At 42.5% G+C, this 22,244-nt stretch overlaps 1 protein-coding gene across 2 annotated transcripts; it reads left to right on the forward strand.

The window, feature by feature from the left end:
- Positions 1-933: 933 nt before the first annotated feature.
- On the forward strand, positions 934-21,987 carry taf1c (TATA-box binding protein associated factor, RNA polymerase I subunit C). 2 transcript variants are annotated; one of them, XM_055633055.1, is made up of 14 exons: positions 934-1,216; positions 6,773-6,869; positions 8,511-8,620; positions 9,398-9,493; positions 11,366-11,436; positions 12,459-12,706; positions 14,910-15,038; positions 16,014-16,131; positions 16,413-16,484; positions 17,870-18,005; positions 18,102-18,230; positions 18,861-19,038; positions 19,836-19,973; positions 20,291-21,987. In XM_055633055.1, the coding sequence occupies exons 1-14, from the start codon at positions 1,079-1,081 to the stop codon at positions 21,592-21,594; spliced, it is 2,964 nt and encodes a 987-aa protein (XP_055489030.1). In that variant the 5' UTR covers positions 934-1,078; the 3' UTR covers positions 21,595-21,987. The 2 variants fall into 2 exon arrangements, with proteins under 2 accessions (XP_055489030.1, XP_055489038.1); XM_055633063.1 differs by lacking the exons at positions 934-1,216; positions 6,773-6,869 and adding an exon at positions 10,266-10,432 and having other exon boundaries at positions 8,606-8,620.
- The last annotated feature ends 257 nt before the right edge of the window (positions 21,988-22,244 follow it).

Consider the following 22,244-nt stretch of genomic DNA (forward strand, 5'->3'; position numbering starts at 1 on the left):
ATGCAAGTGATCCTCTGCTCACCTGGAAAGACTGTTTGGGCCCTTTGGTGAAGTCGAAGGGGAAGGTAAAGGGGCAAGTTTTGCATCTCCTGCGGTTGCAGGTGAAAGTACCTTGGGGAAGGACTGGTTTGGGTGGGACAGGTCAGGACAGGTTGATCATGGAGTTGCGGAGAGAACGGACTCTGCAGGTGGAGATGGCGAAGAAGCTGTATGCGGCCGCTGATGGGGTGGAAGGTGAGGACAAGAGAGACTCTGTCCTTGTTACGAGTGGGGGAGTAAGATCAGAGCTGCGGGAAATCGAGGAGACCCTGGTGAGAGCCTCGTCTATAATGGAAAAGAGGAGAATCCCCGTTCCCTAAAGAATGAAAACATCTCTCATAGATAGAAGGTTACACAGAAAAGGAATGGGTGATGTTTCGGGTCGAGACCCTTCTTCGGACTGAGAGTCAGGGGAGAGGGAGACGGAGCGGTGCGACGAAACGGGACGAGATCAAGGAAAATGTAAATAGATTATTGTCAGCTCGGGGAAGTTGACAATGAAGCATACAAAGATAAGATTTCATCAGGACAGTCAGATTGGTCGTTAAACTAGGATGGGGGAGGGTTACTTGAAGTTATAGATGACGTTGCGGGTCGGGGCAGCAGAGACGCCGCCTCCACCCGCGGTGGCGACCAGGCGCATGCGCACAGGATGGCGGGCGGGTCGGCGGGTCAGCGTCACCGTCTCCACGGCAACCCCGGGAGGCAGCCCTGACCAATAGGGCGGCTCCGCGAGGTCACGTGTATCGGCAAGGGCAGCGACCATTGGTTCAGAATCCGCCTATGGTGCTCGTGGCAGGCGATGACGTTGCGCCCAAAGATCCTACAGCGAGCGATGGTTGGCTGCGCCGGTGACGTCACGGCGGTGGGCGCGCACCCACCCACATGGAGAGCGGAGAAGGTTCTCGACCCGGAGCGTCGCCCGTCACTTCCTCTCCGTCCAGAGACGCTGCCCGTCCCGCTGAGTTACTCCAGCACGTTGTGCCTTTCTCCCGTGTAGACCGGCATCTGCCCTTCCTTCCTTTCTGCCTTCCTGCCTATGGAGCGCGCGTTCCCCTACTCGCTCTTCCCCGCCTTCTACTGCCCGGGCCCCATCGCCGCGCAGTGCCGGCAGCTCGGCGAATGGGGCAGGTACGAGCACGTCCAGCCCTTCGTTGTGGAGGCCGGGGAGCAGCAGGTGAGAGTCTTCCATTACAGCCCTCCTGCACGACAGTTCAAGGCAAATATGACCTTTGGTTAAAAAGGAGTCGGTCCAGGCCTGGCGGAAGCTGCAGCAAAGAGGAGGTGGCAACGTTTGGAGCCGGGCTGAGGGCTGGAGGAGCAATTCCTTGGCCACTTCATCTGACATTTACAGTAATCAGCGTAGACCCTTCATAGCCAAGGCATACATCATTGAAATAAATGTCTTACTCATAGAAGATGATGGTAGTGGTGGAAGAGTGTTATTCTGGCTGGACATCTGAGACTAGTGATGTTCCGCAGGGAAAATAGACATCATGTGCTGGAGTAACTCCGCAGGTAAGGAAGCATCTCTGGAGAAAAGGAATAGGTGATGTTTCGGATCGAGGCCCCTCATTAGATTAAGAGTCAGGGAGGGGGACACTGGAAGTATGGGAAGTTATAGAACAAAGTTCTGCTGGGATCTCTTTCATTTGTGATATACTTTATATAAAGACTGGGACGTAGATACGATACAATAAAACTTCATCCCTGGAGGGAAATTGGTCTAAGATGGGTTAGACAACGCCAAATTTAGTGGAGTTGTGGACAGTGAGGAAGGCTGTTAAAGTTTACTGCGGTATATAGATCAGCTCCAGCAATGGATGAAAAAAATGGTAGATGCGATTCAATCCGAGCAAGTGTGAGATGTTGCACTTCGGGAGTTTGAATGGGGAAACCCTTAACAGTATTGATGTAGAGAGAGATCTTGGGATCAAATTCCGTAGCTCTTTGAAAATGACAACGCAAGTAGATAGAGTGGTAAAGAAGGTGTTTAGTATACTTTCTTGTCATCTGCTTGAGGAGCCTCCCTCAAACTGCATTTGTACTACCTACTTCAACTAGTATCTGTGGTGGTGAATTCCATCCCCACCCTTGTTCCTCTTTGATGTCTGCATTCTTATTGGATTTTTTGGCGGATGTTGTTAGATTGATGCTGACAAACTATGCTCCACACTTTTGGAGAGGGGGTTAGCCATTTGGCTACTCAAACTTTCTCTGCCAATTAAACATAGAAGAGTACAGCATAGGAGCAGGCCTTTTGGCCCACAACATCTTTGTCGAACATAATGCCAAGATAAACTAATCTATGCCATCATATGATCAATATCCTACCATTCCCTGCATATCTGTGTGCCTACCTAATAATTTTATTATGCACTTTAAAAACAAACATAGCTAGTGCTGTACTGTATCTGCCTCCACCACCATAACTCAAAAGAAATAGTGTGTAAAAAAAAACATCAAAACACCACAAAAGTGCAAAGCCCCATGGTCAAAAGCCCAGGGAGTACAAATGCTTTAAACTTTCCCCCTTTTATCAGGGTGTTTAAAGCTATGCTCTCTAGTCCCTTGACCTTTAATCCAAGCATCACCTTGAAGTATGGGTTATTGAAACATTGATTTCTCATTAAAATAACCGTAACTCTCCATTCGATATGTGCTTTCCAGTCCCCAGCCTATTCCCCAATCTATCCACCTGTACCTTAAAAATATTCCAAGACTCTGCTTTCCACCTTTCTTTGAGGATGAGGTCCCAAAGACTGGACTGGGATAATACATTTCACTCGTAGTCATAGAGTCTTACATCATGGAAACAGGCCCTTCGGCCCAACTTGCCCAATCCCGGCCAACCAACTTAATGTCATCAAAACAAGACATCTACACTAGTCCCCCCTCAGCGGCAAATAAAGCTGGGTTTGGCCCAGTGGAATAACCCATGCTTTCTAAGGAAACCCTGTATCGAGAAAAGCATCCATCGTACCTGTCATAAATGTTTGTTCAAAACGTTACAATAGTACCTGAACCATCTCAACTACCTCCTGCTGGCAGCTCGTGCCACTGTACTGCCTACCACCCCTGTTATCTGTCTTTAAATCTTAAAGCATGCTCTCTATCTTACATCATTGAAGTAACGAAACATTGATCTCATTATTCTCTGTCCTTTCATAGCCTAAATCATTCACTTGTACCTTAAAAATATTCCTGCTTTCCACCTGTCTTTAGGATCTTGATATACATTTCACTTTGAGAGTCTTAATCTCCTTCCAACTGCCCCTAGAAATCCCTCTCAACAGATCCCAAGCCTTGTTTGGTACCCTCTAAACGTTTTTCCTACCTGTCTAAATAAAATAGACCTGCCGTCAACCAAACCTCTGGCAGCTCATGCCATACACCTACCACCCTTTATCTGTCTTAAATGAGCAATCTTACAATTGAAGTAACGCCTTTGTGTATATTCTTGTGATCATAGAAACATTCTCTCAATATCCTGTTGTCTTTAGGATCTTGTATGTTTCGCAAGCCTGTCTGTACAACGTTTCCCTGGACTTGCCACCTCACCAGCCACGGGACTTCTACGCTTCGGCCCGCTGACCTGGACTCCACTCCCCGCGGGGCCACCACCATTGACTCTACCGACCCTTGCCACTCCACTGCCCACCAGCAGGCCGCAGCCCTAGCCCTACCTGAGTCCAAGGCTCAGCACCAGGCTTGAAGTCTTCAAGCTGCAGACTCTAACACCACAGGGTTTGATTGCACTGGGTCCTAGCGCTCTCCCCCCCCCCCCCCCCCCCCCCCCTCCACCAACACAGGGAACCTCAGTGGTCGTTCTACTGGGTTTTACCCTTCCCCTTAAACCATGTGACCAGCCTCCACCCACCCATACTATGTCCTCATATCCCTCTCCTCCCTGACCACCCACCCACCCCCCTACCAGACATTGCCTCGTCTTCCGTCCACTCACCTGCCTTCCTCCGACCCCAACCCCCATCCTTACCTTGTGTTCACCATTTCCCCCCCGACCTCCCCCTGTTTGATAACGAATGGTCTGTCCTCAGCAGAGGCCTCACCTTTGTTCCCCTTCATCCCCACCTCAGTGGTTCCGTGTCTGCCACGATGTGGAGCTCTTCTTCCGTAGCCTCTGCATCCAAGTGTTTTTCCATGGTAATGAGTGAGGACCCCTTCTCCTGTCTCTAACGGACCTCCTCCTCATGGCCATCTACCGGCTTTAGACCTGTTTATTGTAAACTGCCGTCTGGACATCAACTGCCTTAACTTCTCCACTCCCCTTTCTCACTCTAACCTCTCCTCCCCCCCCGCCCCGGAAAGTACAGCCCATCACTCACTCTGCAACAACCCAGACTTGGTGATCAAACCTGCTGACAAGAGAGGTGCGGTGGTAGTCTGGCACGTTGATCTCTACAAGACTGAAACCAGGCACCAACTCTCAGACACCTCCTCCTACTTATCCTTGGACCATGATCCCACAGACGAGCACCAGGCCATTATCTCAAACACTATCACTGGCTTCATCACTTCCGGCTCCCTGCCCTCCCAAGCCTCCAACCTCATCGTTCCCCAGCCCCGCATGGCCCAATTTTACCTTCTCCCCAAAATCCACAAACCTAACTGTCCTGGCAGACCCATTGTTTCTGCTTGTTCGTGTCCCACTGAACTTATTTCCACATACCTCGACTCCATCCTATCCCCACCCCCCCCCCCCCCCCCCCCCCCCCCCCCCCCCCCCCCCCCGGTTAAATCCCTCCCTACCTATGTCCAAGACACCTCACACGCTCTTCGTCTACATAACTTCCGTTTTCCAAGCCCCCATTCCCTCATCTTCACCATGGATGTCCAGTCACTCTACACCTCCATCCCCCACCAGGAGGATCTTAAAGCCCTCCGTTTCTTCCTCGACCGCAGAACCAACCAATCCCCGTCTACTGATACTCTCCTCCGCCTAGCGGAGCTGGTCCTTACCCTCAACAACTTTTCATTTGACTCCTCCCATTTGCTTCAAATCCAAGGCGTAGCTATGGGCACGCGCATGGGCCCCAGCTATGCTTGCCTCTTTGTAGGGTATGTTGAACAAACCTTGTTCGAGGCGTACTGTGGCCCTAACCCCGAACTCTACCTCCGCTACATCGACGGCTGCATTGGTGCTACCTCCTGCACCCATGCAGAACTCACTGACTTTATCCATTTTACCACCAACTTCCATCCGGCACTCAAATTCACCTGGACCATTTCCGACATCTCCCTACCGTTTCTGGACCTGACTATCTCCTCTGCAGGTAACAGACTACTGACCGAGATCTGCTATAAACCCACTGACTCTCATTGGTTATCTGGACTACACTTCTTCCCGCCCTGCTTCCTGTAAGGACCCTATCCCCTGCTCCCAATTCCTCCATCTACGCCGCATCTGCACCCAGGATGAGGTGTTCCAAACCAGAGCATCGGAGATGTCCTCATTCTTTAGGGAACGGTGGTTCCCCTCTTCGACTATAGATGAGGCTCCCACCAGGGTCTCTTCTATACCCTGTAACTCTGCTCTCACTCCCCATCCCCCTCACTAGTAACAAGGGAAGATTCCCCCTTGTCCTCGCCTTCCACCCTACCAGCCGTCACCACACAACAGATAATCCTCCGTCATTTTTGCCACCTCCAATGGGATGCCACCACTGGTCACATCTTCCCATCTCCTCCCCTTTCGGCTTTCAGTAGGGACCGCTCCCTCCGTAACTCCCTCGTCAATTTGTCTCTTCCCACCCAAACCACTCCCATCTCTGGTACACTCCCTTGCAACCGCAGAAAATGCTACACTTGTTGCTTTACCCCCCCCCCCCCCCCCCCCCCCCCCCCCCCCCCCCTTGACTCCATCCAAGGACCTAAACAGTCTTTCCAGGTGCGGCAGAGGTTCACCTGAACCTCCTCTAACCTCATCTATTGCATCCGCTGCTCTAGGTGTCAGCTGCTCTACATCAGAGAGACCAAGCGTAGGCTTGGTGATCACTTCGCCGAACACCTCCGCTCAGTTCGCAATAACCAACCTGATCCCCTGGTTGCTCAGCAACTCCCTCTCCCATTCCGAATCCGACCTTTCTGTCCTGGGCCTCCTCCATGGCCAGAGTGAGTCCCACCATAAATTGGAGGAGCAGCACCTCGTATTTCGCTTGGGTAGTTTATACCCCAGCGGTATGAACATTGACTTCTCCAATTTCAGGTAGTCCTTACTTTCTCCCTCTCCACTCCCCTTCCCAGCTCTCCCACAGCCCACTGTCTCCACCACTTCCTTTCTTCCCGCGCACCCCCACATCAGTCTGAAGAAGGGTCTCGACCCGAAAAATCACCTATTCCATCGCTGCCTCACCCGCTGAGTTTCTCTAGCATTTTTGTCTACCTTCGATTTTTCCAGCATCTGCAGTTTCTCCTTAAACAACTGCCTGTCTAATAATGTTTTACTGAATTATTTCCTACACATTGACATCCTATCTTAAATAAGAAGAATACTGTTTTCTATTATGATTTCACCAATGTATATTATATAGTTGTTTAAGCATTTCTCAAAATTAAGATGCTATATAAAGGCTTCAGTGAGGTATAAATGAATTATCAGAATTTCTGGTCACTCTAAAGGATATGTTTTTTGTTAGCACTAATGTTTAATTGTTACATTTTCTTGAATCACTTTTTAATGTTTGTCTACAATTGCACACCATTGCTGTTGTAGGAAACAGAATTGAAATGGGTTGCCCAGAAAAGTTTGAAACGAGAGACCTGGGAACCATTGGAACCTGTTCCTATTCCGCTACTTCCTGCCAAAAAAGGTAATGAAAAATTGATTTTATTAGATAAGGTGCTAATACCATTGAGGGGGGGGGGTGGGGAAGGGGGGGGGGGGGTGGGGGGTGGGGGGGGGGGGGGGAAGGGGGGTGTGAGGGGGGGTGGTCGTCAGGTTCCAGCTGGAGGGGCTGGTCGCAGAAGCGGCCCCAGTTGGTCGTGCTGGTCGAGATGCGCAGAACGGCCCGCACGTTGGTCACTCTCTGCGAGATGCACACTCTACGCGAGCTGCACAGTCTCCGCGAGCTGCTCGCTCTCCGCGAGCTGCACAGTCTCCGCACACTGCTTGCTCTCCGCGAGCTGCACAGTCTCCGCTAGCTGCTCACTTTACCTGAGCTGCCCAGTCCCCGCAAGCTGCCGAGTTCCCGGGAGCTGCACACTATCTGCAAGCTGCTCAACGCACTCCGCCCCTTCAGTTTTTTATTCTCCTCGCCGTGTTATTGACAGCGGGTTCCAGAAGGGGCGGTTTCTACGATTTTTATACCTTCATAACTTTTGTACTATTTCACCGATCGGAACAAAACTTATTTGACTTGCAACGTTTCGGGTGGGGGCACTTCTTCAGGTTTTACATACTCCAGCATCCGCAGTTCTTGGTTTCTATCTAGTTTTATTGTGTTTCCAACGTGTAAAATCTGACTTGCATAAGGGTTTACAGAACGTAACCCTTGCATAAGTCTGGGAGTGTCTGTATATGGAGATGGTGGATGGGGACAAGATTGGGTAAAACTGAAATTCCTATGATAGAACACTATGCATCATAAACTCTCAGAAAGGATGATCAGTTAGCCATGATACTGGGAAAAGATGGATCCTTTGGAACAGATGTGGAGTGATCAATTTCAAGAAAAATAAAATGATCAAGAATTTCTCATCTACGCACGTTATAACATAATGTGCCCAGTAATACAATGGTCAATCGACATTGAAGTTAGTCGTGAAATACACACAAGCAAAAGAGAAAGTATTTTAAATCTCATTCCTATCTTTAAAAAAAACCAAAACATTTAGTCATCTTATAAGAAATAACATATTTTCAAAGCTAAAAAATGGTGAATTCTTGAGTGGCCAAGTCAATCACCTGATCTGAACCCAATTGAGCATGCCATTTATATGCTGAAGAAAAAACTGAAAGGGACTAGCCCCCAAAACAAGCATAAGCTAAAGATGGCTGCAATACAGGCCTGTCAGAGCATCACCAGAGAAGCCACCCAGCAACTGGTTGTGTCCATGAATCGCAGACTTCAAGCAGTCATTGCATGCAAAGGATATGCAACAAAATACTAAACAGGACTACTTACATGATATTGCTGTGTCCCAAACATTATGGTGCCATGAAATGGGGGAGGATTATGTATAAACACTGCTGTAATTTCTACATGGTGAAACCAAAATGTTTAAAAATGGTCTTTATTAAAATCTAACAATGTGCACTTTAACCACGTCATTTTTTTTTTTCCTATTACAAATCTCAAATTGTGGAGCACAGAGGCAAATTAATTAATGATGGGTCATTGTCCCAAACATTATGGAGTTTGGTTTATTATTGCCGCGTATACTGAGGTACAATGAAAAGCGTTTGTTTGCCTGTTAAATTGTTGCTAAACAATGCTTCATTTCCTCTTAAGGTTGCAAGTTCCATCCAGTAAGTCTAGAGGAACTTACATACACTGGGAGGATAACGACTGATGGAGAAGGAGAAGCAATGACAATGTGCCCACTTAATTTCACAGAGCAGGTTTGTTTTGAGAAAAGTTGTAAATTTGGCTAAAATGAAAACTTATCTCATGCTGCATGTTAGAAACATCAGATACATATCTATACGAATTATATTTATTAACACTAGGTCCATATGCTAGTGTGCATGGTGATTCAAATATTGGGAGAGTGCCTCTGCTATCATCACCTCCTCTAAATCTCTTAATCCTCATCGTAAATCCTCTGGTTATAGACATCTGTACCATGGGATATATTTCTATAGACCTCATCTATGCCTCTCATGACCCCCTTCAACCCCTGGCCTTCTTTGTTCCAAAGAGAATAAATCCCATTTTATAGTCTCATAGTTGAAACATTCCATCCCAAGCAACAATTTGGTGAATCTCTGCTGGTCCCTCTCTAGCACATACACACAAAGTTCCTTTCCGCAGCATGTGGGGAGTCTGGCCCAGGTCAGCATGGCCTGTGTTGCACAAAGTAGTAAACTTGGCTGGGCCTCCAGGGGTAAAGAGGGGGTCGGATATCATGCCAGCAACTCGGTGCGGAACCACAGCATTGTGGCCGGGGAGGGAAATAGTTCGGGTGGCTGTGAGCGGCCACCTGGACCGGACAGTGGATCGTCCGCCACCTCAGCGCCTTCTGCCGGCCCACCAGCCAGCCAGCCACACAGTCCTTTGGTGCAGGCGCAACTGGTGGAGGTGGTGGGGTGCGTCTTCATTGCCGGGAAATACGGTAGTTTGTTTTATTTTGATTTGTCTTGAATGCTGTCACTAGTATTCCTTTTCTAACTTTAAAGATGGCTAACTTCTTCCTTGATCATTATAATGATGCCTTTGGCTCAATGGGCAAACTTCTAGAAGAGCACTTCTATTTTGGTGAAAGTGTCCTCAGGGTAAGAATTATTTTTAAATACTATCTTGTTCCCGCTTGATACTGGGCTGAGACAAGCTACTTTGAATTTAATGTGGCTAAATGTTGCATTTAGAAATTTGTACAAATGTAAGACAAATGGAATGTGATCTTACTGTGGGTGAATTATTCCAGAAACCAATTTATATCCAAAATTTCTGCCTTGCACATATTTGCAAACTACTGCATAGAATTTTGAACAATTTTATTATTTCTTTGGTGGAAACCCTCTTGGACTAGAATCAAAATATTAAAGTGCAGCAATAGTTAAGTTGTAAATAATCAGAATAACACAAAAATTGCACTAGAATAAACTTCAAGCCAATTGTTCAGTTTTACATTTAGTTAGTTTAGGGAAAGGGAAAATGCCAATTTCTGAACTGGAATTATGTATATGTCTGGAATTTAATTTTTTTGTTTTGGTTAATATGACTGTAATAGTGATAGTATTTACACATGAAGGTGCATGAAGATAGGTGATGTCTCAAAAGACAATTTACACCTATTAGTAATCCTGAAGCAGGGCAAAATGCGGAGGAAAAAAAACAGGGTTGATGGATTTTTGCTAATATTCACTACATTCTGGGTTATGATAAACAGATAAAAACTGGTTTCCGGCCACCTATTCACCCATTGTTATTTGTATTTTGTCTTCATTTTCAACACATGGGCTTCCTCTATCGCAATGAGACTTCTAGATAATCTTTTGAAGCAGCAGGGGTTGTTATTAAATTATCATTGTTCTGTTGCAACAGCTTAATCCTGTAAGATATCGGAACCAATAGTTATATGAACAGCCTGGATGTCTGGCTTGACCATTTGCCTGATGCTGTCCACAGTCCAATTCTGCTTTCCCCAGATTGTGTTGAAGTTAAAAATCGCTGCAAATACATTGACATTTGGAAGTTTACATCACTGTCGGGTGAGCTTTGGCCATAGTTTTATTACTACACTGAGCTCCCCAACTTAATCTTGGCTCTTGATCTGTGGTTTGGTAGATAAAGGACACGAGGTGCTGGATTAACTCGGGTCAGGCAGCATCTCTGAAAAACATGGATAGGTGACGCTTCAGGTTGAGACTTCTTCAGACAAATTGTGGAGGGGGGGGGGGGGGGGGTTAGAAGAAACATGACAATGCATGCCAGGTAATAGATTGACATAGAAGAGTTTTTTTTTGTTTTTTTTTTGTTTTTTTTTTAACAGGTAGAAGGTTAAAACAAATGCCAGAAATATGAACAGTAGGTATGAGACAGGTTTGAAAAGTTTGTGAAGTCAGGGGGAGGAAAATAGAGAGGTTGGGGGGCAGTGGAAGGGAGATATAGGTGAGTCCAGGGGAGGCAGCGGGTGGGAGGAAAGAGTGGTGGTGGTGGAGAGGAGGGGGGGGGGGGGGGGGGTGATTTTGTTAGAGGTTACCTAAAATTGAAAAATTCGACTTCCACACCAAGCTACCCTTGCAGAATATGAGGTGCTATTCCTCCTTGCTTTGGAATGTTGCAGCACCTCTTTAATCTGGTTAATCTGGTTATCTATTCTCAGCCTATTTTAAAAAAAAGGGCAACCTGAGTGCTGCATAAAGTTCCTAAACCACCTGTTTTGTTACATAGGAATCTGTGGTAATACACAGACTTATTTGTTCTGCTATACTCCTCAGCAATCTACTGCTTATTGTAAATTGCTGTTGCCTGTTTGTTTCCCTAAATTCAATGGGGCCTACAGCTTTTGGATTTGGAAGGCTTGATTTTGTTAGAAACCCCTTTTTTAATTTTGCGTTCAGAGGTTTCATCGTTGCACCTGTATCAGTGCAGAGGAATTGTCTAAAATGCGCATTCGTCTGTAACTGTGTTCTTTCTTCAAGGGAAAAGCAAGAAAGACAGCAATAAATGTTAACAATCTGAAGATATTCACAGAACGAATAAAAAAGAGAGAGTAAGTCACTTCAATTTATTAGAGGAGGGAACACATTGTTAAATCATCTCTTTACATTAGTTTCATCGTAAAAATGTTGCCTGTCCCGCAGGGTAACATCTATGGAGAGAGAACAGTTCATGTTCCAGATCATTGATCTAGGGAAATGGTTTGTGAAATGAAAAGACTGTTTCTCTTGACACTGCCTGATCTGTTAAATCTTTCTAGCATATTCTTCTTGTGTCAATTTCTAGCATCAATAATCTGTGCAAAATGATTTCTCTAGTTCATACTGTAGCGGCAGATTTTTATATCGTGCAAGAGATTACTCCCTCTAGCCGCTGTGGAGTACATGGTTAAGGGAAATGTCGTTATACGCATGCAAGCTCTCCGTCGGGGACCTTCAGAGCTTCTTCACAGATAAATCTTCATAGTCTTTTGATTAATATATTCTTTATTGTTGAAAAACAATAAGGTATACGTCCAACCTTCTTCCGACTCGTACACTATAATCTTCATCGAACTTCAGCATCGCTTTAAAGGTTAGAAAACTCCTCGTGTCTCCGTTACACTCCGCATGGTCAAAGGGTATGCCTTCACCATGCTGGTCCAAAACTAAACTAAAAACTAAGCTTCTGCGCAAGAAACTTAGCTCCAAACATGCCCTAAAATACATCATAAATCGGGCCACAATATAACGGGCAGTCTAAAATTTAAAGATACATGCCATCATTAATGACACACAAAACAAGCCAAATGGCCACTACACATACAGTGCCCTCCATAATGTTTGGGACAAAGACTCAGCATTTATTTATTTGCCTCTGTACTCGGAATACCAGAACCAGATGGGAAAGAGGGAATCTTATCGGTGAAATATGTGAAGTTGTTGAATAGAAACAAACTTCCTGTAGTATTTATTAGCATGTGTTATGCTAAAAACCTCCAATGCATATTATATTGTATGTCAATTTTATTAAGATCTAAAGAAATTTATAGACCCCCTGTTCTAGCATTTATTCTAATGTATGGTCTTTATATAGATGCCCACTTTCCAGTGCAAGTAAACATGCAAGACTTCTAAATTTGTTGTTGCGGGAGTCTATTTTTGACATTCCGCCAAACTTGTTGGCAGAAAATATTCATGAAGAAATGAAGATTCAAAGAAACAAAATTCTGTTTGATAATGCTGCCACTGGAGGAGCTCTGGTATATTGCCCTTTTTCCAAAGGAGCCCGTTTTGAAGAAGGATGTTTGATCTATCCCAGCAGCACGTCCATGAACTTGCTTAGTATCCTTTTCAGTCGATCTTATCACATGACTAAATGCTTCGTACAAAAGAGTTTTTAAAAAGCATCATGAAGTTGTGGAAAGAGAACTTTTTGGAGTAGAAATTCCAGAATTTTGGGACTTGACAGCAGAACCCATGACCATTATGTGAAGGGCAAGGGCATCCAGGATTTCAAGAGACCAACACTAGAAACATGTTATGATCTTGGATGTTAGAAGAACTGAAAGAGGCTTACGGAAATATGAGGGGCAATCTGGTATAGAAATTCAAAACTAGAATCTTGATTTTAAAATGGAGGTGTAGTCTTGAGTTGGAAGCTGTGAAATTGAGCTCTGGCTAGGTGGGAAAAGTTCAGCCCATGTTGGTAATTAGAAATCGTATTGTTAGTCAAATATAATAACCCACAAATGGGGGAGATCTTAGTACATTCATTGTTTTATATTATAGTTTTAAAAATGTGCAGTGCCATATAATATAGCTTTATTTGTTATCTTAGTGGCAAAAGGGTCAAGAAACGGGGGATGTAGAATAAAATAATTTGCATGAGGGCCTGAAGAGAAGTGAGGTAAAAAGGAATGTAGGAACAGGACATGTAGATGCTGGTTTGCAAAAAAAGACAAATGTGCTGGAATAACTCAGACGTTTAGATGGCATCGCTGGAGAACGTGGAAATGTGATGTACTGGACTGGGAAGGGTCTCAACCCAAAACGTCACCTATCCATGTTCTCCAGAGATGCTGCCTGACCCATTGATGTTACTCCAGCCCTTTGCCGCTTTATATATCTGAAAATAAAGAATTAACATGTTTGTAGTAGAAGGCAGAGGAATGGAAATGGTTTGAGTGCATTTATATAGAGCCAGCTTGGATGTAACAAGCTAATTGTCCCCTATGCTTCAACCTTTCCATTGATTATGAAATGACGCCAACGCGCAGTTTAATTAGTAGGATATTAGGCAAATTATATCAGATTTCTACAGGGAAATATTGCCAAGATCTTAACATCTGGTGGAGAGACAAAGTAAGAAATGTGGACCTGTGGAAAAGAACAAGCCAGGAGCCCATTGACTTACAAATTCAAAGGAGAAAATGGAGTTGGATTGGACACACCCTCAGGAAACCTGCCACAAACATCACCAATCCCCAAGGAAAATGGAAAAGTGGTCGCCCCAGGAACAACTGGAGAACAGGTGTCCAGACAGAAATGTCTGAGAGTGGGCTCAACTGGGAAGATCTCGAAAGAACTGCCAAAAACCGAGTGAGGTGGAGGACATTTGTCAATGGCCTATGCTCCCGAGAGGAGCAAAGGGCTTAAGCAGAAGATGAATCCCAAGATCCCAAATGGAGTCAATTGAATAGTTTTCAAAGATTTGACATGGATCTGATGGGTCGAATGTTGTTCCTCACTTTTGTAAGATTCTGTTTAGGATATTAACTAATAGCTTAGTGGCATTATTGAATAAGGCTGTAGGAGAAATCTAGCTACTTGCAGCAATCAAAAGCAGAGGAGAAAGAGCAACAGTGCCTTCTTCCATCCACAGTGCTTCACGTGATATTTGAAGTGCATTTACTATTTTTGCAGACAAATACAGCAACTGATTTCTCACGTCAGGGACCCAGGTACAGAAAGTGAGCTATTTAAGACGAAATCAAGGAATGAAAATGCTTTGGAGGGGAATCCTCTGTATTTTTTACATTTTGCCATGGTAGACTGGTGTGTTAGTGAACATAACAATTGAATCTCCTTTTAATATCTTACTAAAAGATGGCATTTAAGTAATACACATGTTTGCATTAAGGCAGCAAATGGTCAGCCTACATTAAGTACTTGAGTTTTAATCCATAATACTGACATTGGGGCAAGAGCCAAGTTGCCATTTCTCCATTTTTGTTTTAAACAAAACTTTTTTTCAAATTTTATTTTGAAATTGCACCATGCTATTTTAGCAATTGTTAATTGGGTGTTTGGGGTAGAATCTTAAGTATCATTACTTACTGAATTTAGTATCTGAACCTGGGTCTCCACCAAAGATAAGCTTAATATACAAGTAAGGCAGAGCCACAGACGCATGGTAACTAGAGAGTTTTACGATCAGAACACTATAAAGTCAGATTTTCAAGTTTACCATTCTGCTGGTGAATCAATGAGAGGTATGAAATGTGGAAAACAGTCTTGTTAAATTTCCTTTATGCTTAAGCATCAGATTTCCACAAAATCGCACTGCGTTGTGAGCAAGATAAAATGCCAAAATTTGATGCAAAGTTTAAGCCAGTGAAATTTAAGTTGAAGGGTAGAATCCATCAAATCAGCTCCAGTGCTTTGGATGAAGAAGGTAATTACAGATGTAAACTAGTGAAATTTATAATATTAATTTTACAAATTGTACTTTAAATGGAAAAAATAAATGTTTGCATTTATATTAGCATATTGGTATCCTAAAGCAGTGTAAATGACTGTAATATAGTAATTATGATAATAATTTACCCAGTAGAGTATTCCTGTTATAAATATCATCAGTGGCAGAGAATTTGAATCGTACCAAATAATGTAAGAGAATGTGAAGAACAGGCTCTTCAGCCTACAATATCTGTGCCTAACATGATGCCAAGACCATCTCTCATCTGGCTGGACATAATCCCTGCATATCCATGTGCTGATCTAAAATCTCAACCACCATCCACAGCAGCATGCACTGCACTCACCACCCTTGTTTTAAAAAAAAAAAAATTGCCCCACACGTCTCTTTTGAACTTTGCCCCACTCACCTTATAGCTATGCCCTCTAGTATTTTTCCATCCTGGGAAAAAAAATTCCGACTATCTAACCTAGTCCAGTCGTAAATTTATATATTTCTATCAGGTCTCCAACCTCAACCTGTGGTGCTCCAGAGAAAACTTTCAAGTCTGTCTGATCTGTCCCTGTAGCTAATAGCCCCTGATCCAGGCATCATTCTGGTGCCTCTCCAAAATCTCCACATCCTTCCTGTAATGGGGCGATGAGAACTGCGGGCGATACTCCAAATGCAGTGTAACTAAGCAAAGTCATATATTGGTTCATCCTGACTTCCTGGCACTTATTCTCAATTATACTGCCTATGGAAGCAAGCACACCATATGCCTTCTTTACCATTCTATCTACTTGTGTTGTCACTTTCAGGAAGTTTTTGACTTAGACTTCGTCTATTACATTAAAGTACATCTGGTACTGTGTATATAATTAAGCACTCTATTTATTTAGTTGTCATTCCTTCCCTTTTGATACATGGATTATAGTTTTAATTTTTAAACTACATTTTTCCAAATGGCAGTTTTTGTAGGGGTTCGCTCTGATTATCATTGTGGGGTATGGAGACTCTCTCATGAAATTAATCCATCTGCCTTACAAGTGGTTCAGACAGAACAAATGGCCACATGCATTAATGTCAGGTAAGGATTATGATCAGTCCTATATTTACTGGAATATTAATACTAAGGACTTTTAACGTGCAAAAAAGAATCAAAATCTGTACATGGGATTAGTCTAAACATATTAGTAAGGTGGAACATGGGGCTCTTCAATATAAATCGTGCCACTTAAGTAAAAAGATGTTAAAACATTTCCCTTGTCTTTTGAGATCTTCCATTGATAATCTCCCATAGAAATTATGGGGTAATAAAAGTGTACTGTTAAATTTGTTTCGTTATAATCTTTTATCCTTTTATTTCAGTCCTCATGTGCCTGGAGAGCTGGTAATTGCCAGTGAGTGTGGAGCTGCCTATCTTTGGATCCTGGACAAAGGGTAAATGCAAATGCACTTCAATTTCCTAAAGACTAAGTTAATTATGTAAATGTAGAGTAAAATATTTTCTTCTTTCAAGTTGAAGATGTAGGATCTTTTTATTCTTTCAATTATATATCCAGTGATTTATTCAAGTAAAATCTTTACCAATTGCAAAATACGTTTTGACAGTAAACAGTTGTTTTATTTTGGTCAGATTTCAAATAACTTTAATGCATAGGCACAAAGGATAAATGTTGGCTACTGGTGTATTGCCTTGAATACATTATTATAGACTTAATTGCACATTTGGCTTGCTTTTAGGCAATACAAATCATTGAACATCTCGACTTTATTTGCCAATAATCATTGTTGCCTTCACAGAGAACATCTGTTTGATCCTGTTGATACCTATTTTGGTTAAAAACAATGGCAATGGTTTTTTCATCAGATGTTTCAGTCTCTTTATCCTAGTGAGCATGTTCTGTCAAAATAGCAGATAGATTCAAATTTCAAGGGAGAAAATAGAGAAAACTATTTTATTTCAAGCTTCAGTATTCTACTGGCCTAAGGTGTGACTCTTTCTGGTGACCCTAAATTGTAGCATGGAGAGGCTTTTCTGAATTATATAGAATCATTTAACAGTTCCTTAGTTCTGCAAAGCTACAAATGCCCCCCCCAATCTTGCAGTTATCAGCTGTTACAAAATAATATGTTCTGTGTTGATTTTGATCTGTCAAATGAAGTGCAATAATTTGTGTATATTTTTGGCTTTCTATTAAAAAACATTTTTATGGCATATGCTGTTGGCATCCATTTGTTTTTGAAAATTTGGCCATGTTTTGAAATGTTCGTTGTTTTGCTCAACCCCTTATGTGGAATTGATCCCTTCTCTTTTGGTGTAATCTTCAGACGTTGATTGGGGCATTCAGACATTTCTTCCCTTGCCCTTTGCTCATTGAGTCATCGTGAAGGTCTAACATGACTAAATAGGAGAGAGACACAAAATGCTGGAGTAACTCAGCGGGACAGACATCCCTGGATAGAAGGGATGGGTGATGTTTCGGGTCGAGACCCTTTCTCAGATGAAAGGTCGTCTTCTGAAGAAGGGTCTTGATCCAAAATGTCACCCATTCCTTCTATCAGATGCTGCCTGTCCTGCTGAGTTACTCCAGCATTTTGTGTCTCTCTTCGGTATAAACCAGCATCTGTAGTTCCTTCCTACACATGACTAAACAGGAATAGCATATTCCCTATACAAAGGCCATGTAGATTGATGAGTCTGCAAAGATTTCAATTTGTTTGTAGACATATGCTTGTGTTGTATGGTACACTGCACTTTATCTTAAGATTTAATCCGTAGATAAATCTTTTAATGCACAGGTCCCTTTCCCTTTTGACCTTAGCCTTCAGAAAATAAGAAAAGAAACTGAGAACCTCTACTTCAATGCTCAATTACCATGGAGGTGGTGTGACTTCACAGCTCACCCACGGGTGTATATGTATGCTGACAGAACTGGACTTGACTTAACCGATGCAAGGGTAAGAAGTATTTAATTTTATTTCATTACAGTTTTAGAACTAATGGATTCAGGAATATTCTGTAATTTTTTAGATTATCGAAATGTTTTTATTTAGGCTGGTGACACCTATAACCAAACCTTGTTTAAAATTGGAGCCACCGCTGACTGCCACAAAGGTGAACGTGTGATTTTTCCCAAACACCTACGAGATGTAAATCCGTACCATTATCTAATTACCACACAGGTCTGTGTCCTTTTATCTTGTATTTTTTCAATTCTCTGAGTCTCTAATTGTCATAAAGAATGTCAAACACAAACTTAAATGATGCCACCTGGTGACAAACGTGTGTCTTATTGTATTTGAAGGGCAGATTATGAATCGTGGCTTGAGTAGAAGTGACGGGATTTTATTTTTCTTCAGTCATTAATTATTTTAAGTGCCCTTGTTAGCATTTCTTCCTCTATTTATTTCATTTGCTTTTTGAGGTTTTGTTTGTGCTGATTGCTATTATGTTTGCTATAAAAGAGTAATTGAGCATTAATATAATTTGATTTAATTTTCATGTTTTAACATTTGTCATGAGGAAATGGGATAAGATTCTTCTGCACTGCACTTCACAAGTAAAAAGCCTGCAAAAATGCATTTTGATATTTACATAAAGATGAGCCAGTGATCCTGGTGGAAGACAAAATGAAACGAATAGTACAAAATTAAAGCAAAGATTTATTGGCAATTTAGTTCTGCACCTTGCTATTTGTGGTCATGTTTTATTTTTTTTAACTTTTTTCCCCTAATTGTGCAAAATTTGAAATTGGTATTTATTGTAGATGGTGCACACTGCTTGAATACTAACTAATGCTTTTTCAAATGCAGTATTCTGCCTACATTGTCGATGAACGATTCACTACTGTACCCGTTCTGAAATGGAACCATATGTTGGAATCACCACCAATGTTTGCACAAGTTGTCAATGGGGCAGTAACGAACAGAACAAACAAGATTGTTTTAGGCACTCAGCGTACTCAAGAGGTGTTACTTCTGCAATATTCAGGTGATTAATTTCAAACCAATCTCAAGAAGGCCTATGGAATACTGGCCTCAGCAATACAGAAGTCGTCAGACTATGCTCAATTATATGAAACATTGGCCAGATCTTAGCTGCAGTACTGCATTCTGTTCTGGTAGCCATGCTATAGGGAAAGATGTGTGAATATAGGAGGTGGTGCAGAGGAGATTCACCAGGATTGTTATTTGGGATGGAGTTTAGTTATTAGGGGAGACTGGAGAAGCTAAATCTGTTTTTTTGTGGAGTGGAGGAGGTTATGAGGAGACATGATTATGGTGTATAAATTTAAAGGATATAGATAGGGTAGATTGCAAGAAACGTTTCCCATGTCAGAGGCAGGTACAAATGGGCGGGGGAGGACATAGATTTAGGATAAGGGGGAAGAGTTTTAGAGGAGGTATGAGTGGCATCTTCTTGCCCATGAGACGCAAGTACCTGGAATGCACTGCCTAAGAGAGTAGTTAAAGCTGGATTACTGACTACATTTAAGTGGCTAGACATTAATTTGAATCATTTGGTCAAAGGTGGCAATGGACCAAGTGTGGAGATATGGGGAAGCTATAATTTTTCTCTTGGAGGCAGAAGTATGCATCAGATCCTTGAGTAGAGACTTTCAGAAACAATTTGTAGCTATTTACATTGTTGATTTCCTTCCACTCACTTGGAAAAGCTGTCTAGAAAGTTATGGAATTAATTGTTTTATTTTCTTTGGGCAAAAGCTGTTTGAAACTCCATATATATTGTACTGCTGGACTGATTTACTATACATTTTATTTTGCTAGGTGGGACACAGCTGCCTTGCCAGTCATTTGGGCCTCCACAGAAACTCTCCAGTATTTATGACATAATGCAACATTTGCCAGTTAGGATGCCCCCCTTAAATGAAGTGGTTGCTGAGAGACTTCAATCTGCTGGCGCAGGTGAGATCTGTTTTTATTTTTTTATTTTAATGATCTCGGGGATAAATACCAAACATGTTCCAATTGTCAGTTCATAATATATTAATTTATAATTTTAGGTATTAAGATTTCTAAAATGAAATACTGAAAGATTATGAATCAAAATAACAGAGGTGATGTTTCACTGTGCTGATGGAAGATCATAGTTACTGTAAATAAAACCATTTTGCCGTCTAACAACAAAGGGTTTCTAACAACAAATGGTACTAGGGTTTTGAAACAATTTGTAGCTATTTACATTGTGATAATCATAATTTTATGTTTATTTTGTTCTGCAGGACTTGCGACACTTTACCACGCTCGTGGCAAAAAGACGTTGTCTTTGTTTCAGCTGAATGTGGCCGGAGACCTATTTTACCAGACTCTGGCCCCTCAGAAGTTGTCAGCTGATGGGAAAAGGACATTACAAGCCACAAGAACTACCACTGGAAGTGAACATGAACCAGATGGTGCTACTTTGGGTGATGGGGTACAATCAATAAATCGTGGCCCAGAACTAAGGCAAGATGGAGCGCATGATCTGGCGCCTGGTGAAAGTGAAAGACAGGATGAAGCTTCTCCATCAAGGGTAGTGGATAATGAAAGATTACAACCATTGACCAAGCAGGGTACCAATACACTTTCAACGCCCAGTGGTGCTGCTCTTGTCTTGTGCCGAAAGTGGATGAAGTCGTTCTTAAAAAAGCAAGTGCAAGTTCCAAATGGCTGTGAAGCGCTTCAAAACTATTCTATCGTCAATACAAAGCGTCTGTTCTTGCACAAGGCATTTAGTAATGATAAAGAATCAAATGAAACATACAGAGAAATATGGAATCAAATGAAAGCAGTTATGGAGAAGAAGGAAGTGCTTTGCCATAATACTTTTCCAATACTTGATCCTGTCAGTCTCCCAGATGTTGTGGATCCTTCAGTGTGGAGGGATGAGTTGAGTGAAAGACTTACCGCATCGTGGGAGGGTAAGTGGAATGAGTGGTGGGCAGAAAAATTGGATGTGAACCGGGACAAAAAAGTCAGAGCGTTGCGAGCAAAAAGAAGGCGGGAGAAGTTATCTCGAGCGGGCCAACGAAGAGGACTTACGGGGAGCTTCACATCCTCAGTGTCTGGTTTGGCAGACTTCAACGATTTTTCAGGCTGGAATAGATCTTCTGTGGTGGATTCAGAACAAAGTGATTATTTATCTGGATCAGAAAGTAATATCCTATCCAATAAATCTCTAGAAATGTCAGTTGAGAGAGTTACTGAAGATAGTGGACCAGAGTTGGACGTTCAATCCAATGTGTCTGGCATACAACAGGGCCAAACACCAACACCGGCATTTTTACAAGCAATGCAGTTGTTCAGTGTTCCCAAAGAAAGAAAGAAAATTCTTCAAAATTATTTAGCTGCACTTGAAGATTGTCCACCCCAAGCTTCTCAAGAAGACACAATGAGCTGGTCACTGCCGTTAGCTTCCTCAACACAGCTGTCATTGGGCCAACCTTCACAACAGACATCCACTTGTGAAATGTCCTGCCTACCAGTGCCTCGAAGTCAGTCTGGATCGTCTCAGCCAAAAAAGAAAAGGGCCAGAATGGGGTTTTAGAAATGACAATGTTGAATTATCATTTTGTAAAGAATTGCCTGCCGCGTATCTGAGCCAAATATGTAAATCAACCATTTATTTTGTAAAACAATAATTGTGCTGAAATCCAAAGTATATAAAGAATGTACTAGCAGATGACTGCTTTATCTTTCAATTTGTTAATATTAGACTCAGAATATTTATTTGCAAACAAAGCATAGATGTGATAAAATTATTGTTGTTCAGTCCCCTTTTTGTTTCCTGAACAATTGTATGATTGATTGTCTTCTGGACCAAGATAATAACCAAACTGATTTTGGAAAATGGTCTTGAGTTTTTTATAAAATGTAAATTATGTATGTGGGCGACAACTCTTTACATGAATAAAAATAACTTCTTTTCCTCATAAAACAACGGTCAGAAGTTAGTTTATTACTTTGAACATTCAGTGGTTGTATTTTGTGTAGCTACATATCGTTCCTAATCATAACAAGATGTAGGTAGAGAAGTGTTATTTAGTGCTTGGAATGCTATTTCTGGATTGTCTTCAACCAGAACCCATTGAACCACCATGGACCATTTTTAAATGTCAAATGTTCCAAAGATTATAGTAATAGAGTCATAGAGTGATACAGCACAGAGACAGGCCCTTTGGCCCAACTTGCCCACAT

This window comes from Leucoraja erinacea, chromosome 1 (genome assembly GCF_028641065.1).
Source record: "Leucoraja erinacea ecotype New England chromosome 1, Leri_hhj_1, whole genome shotgun sequence".
NCBI lineage: Eukaryota > Metazoa > Chordata > Chondrichthyes > Rajiformes > Rajidae > Leucoraja > Leucoraja erinaceus.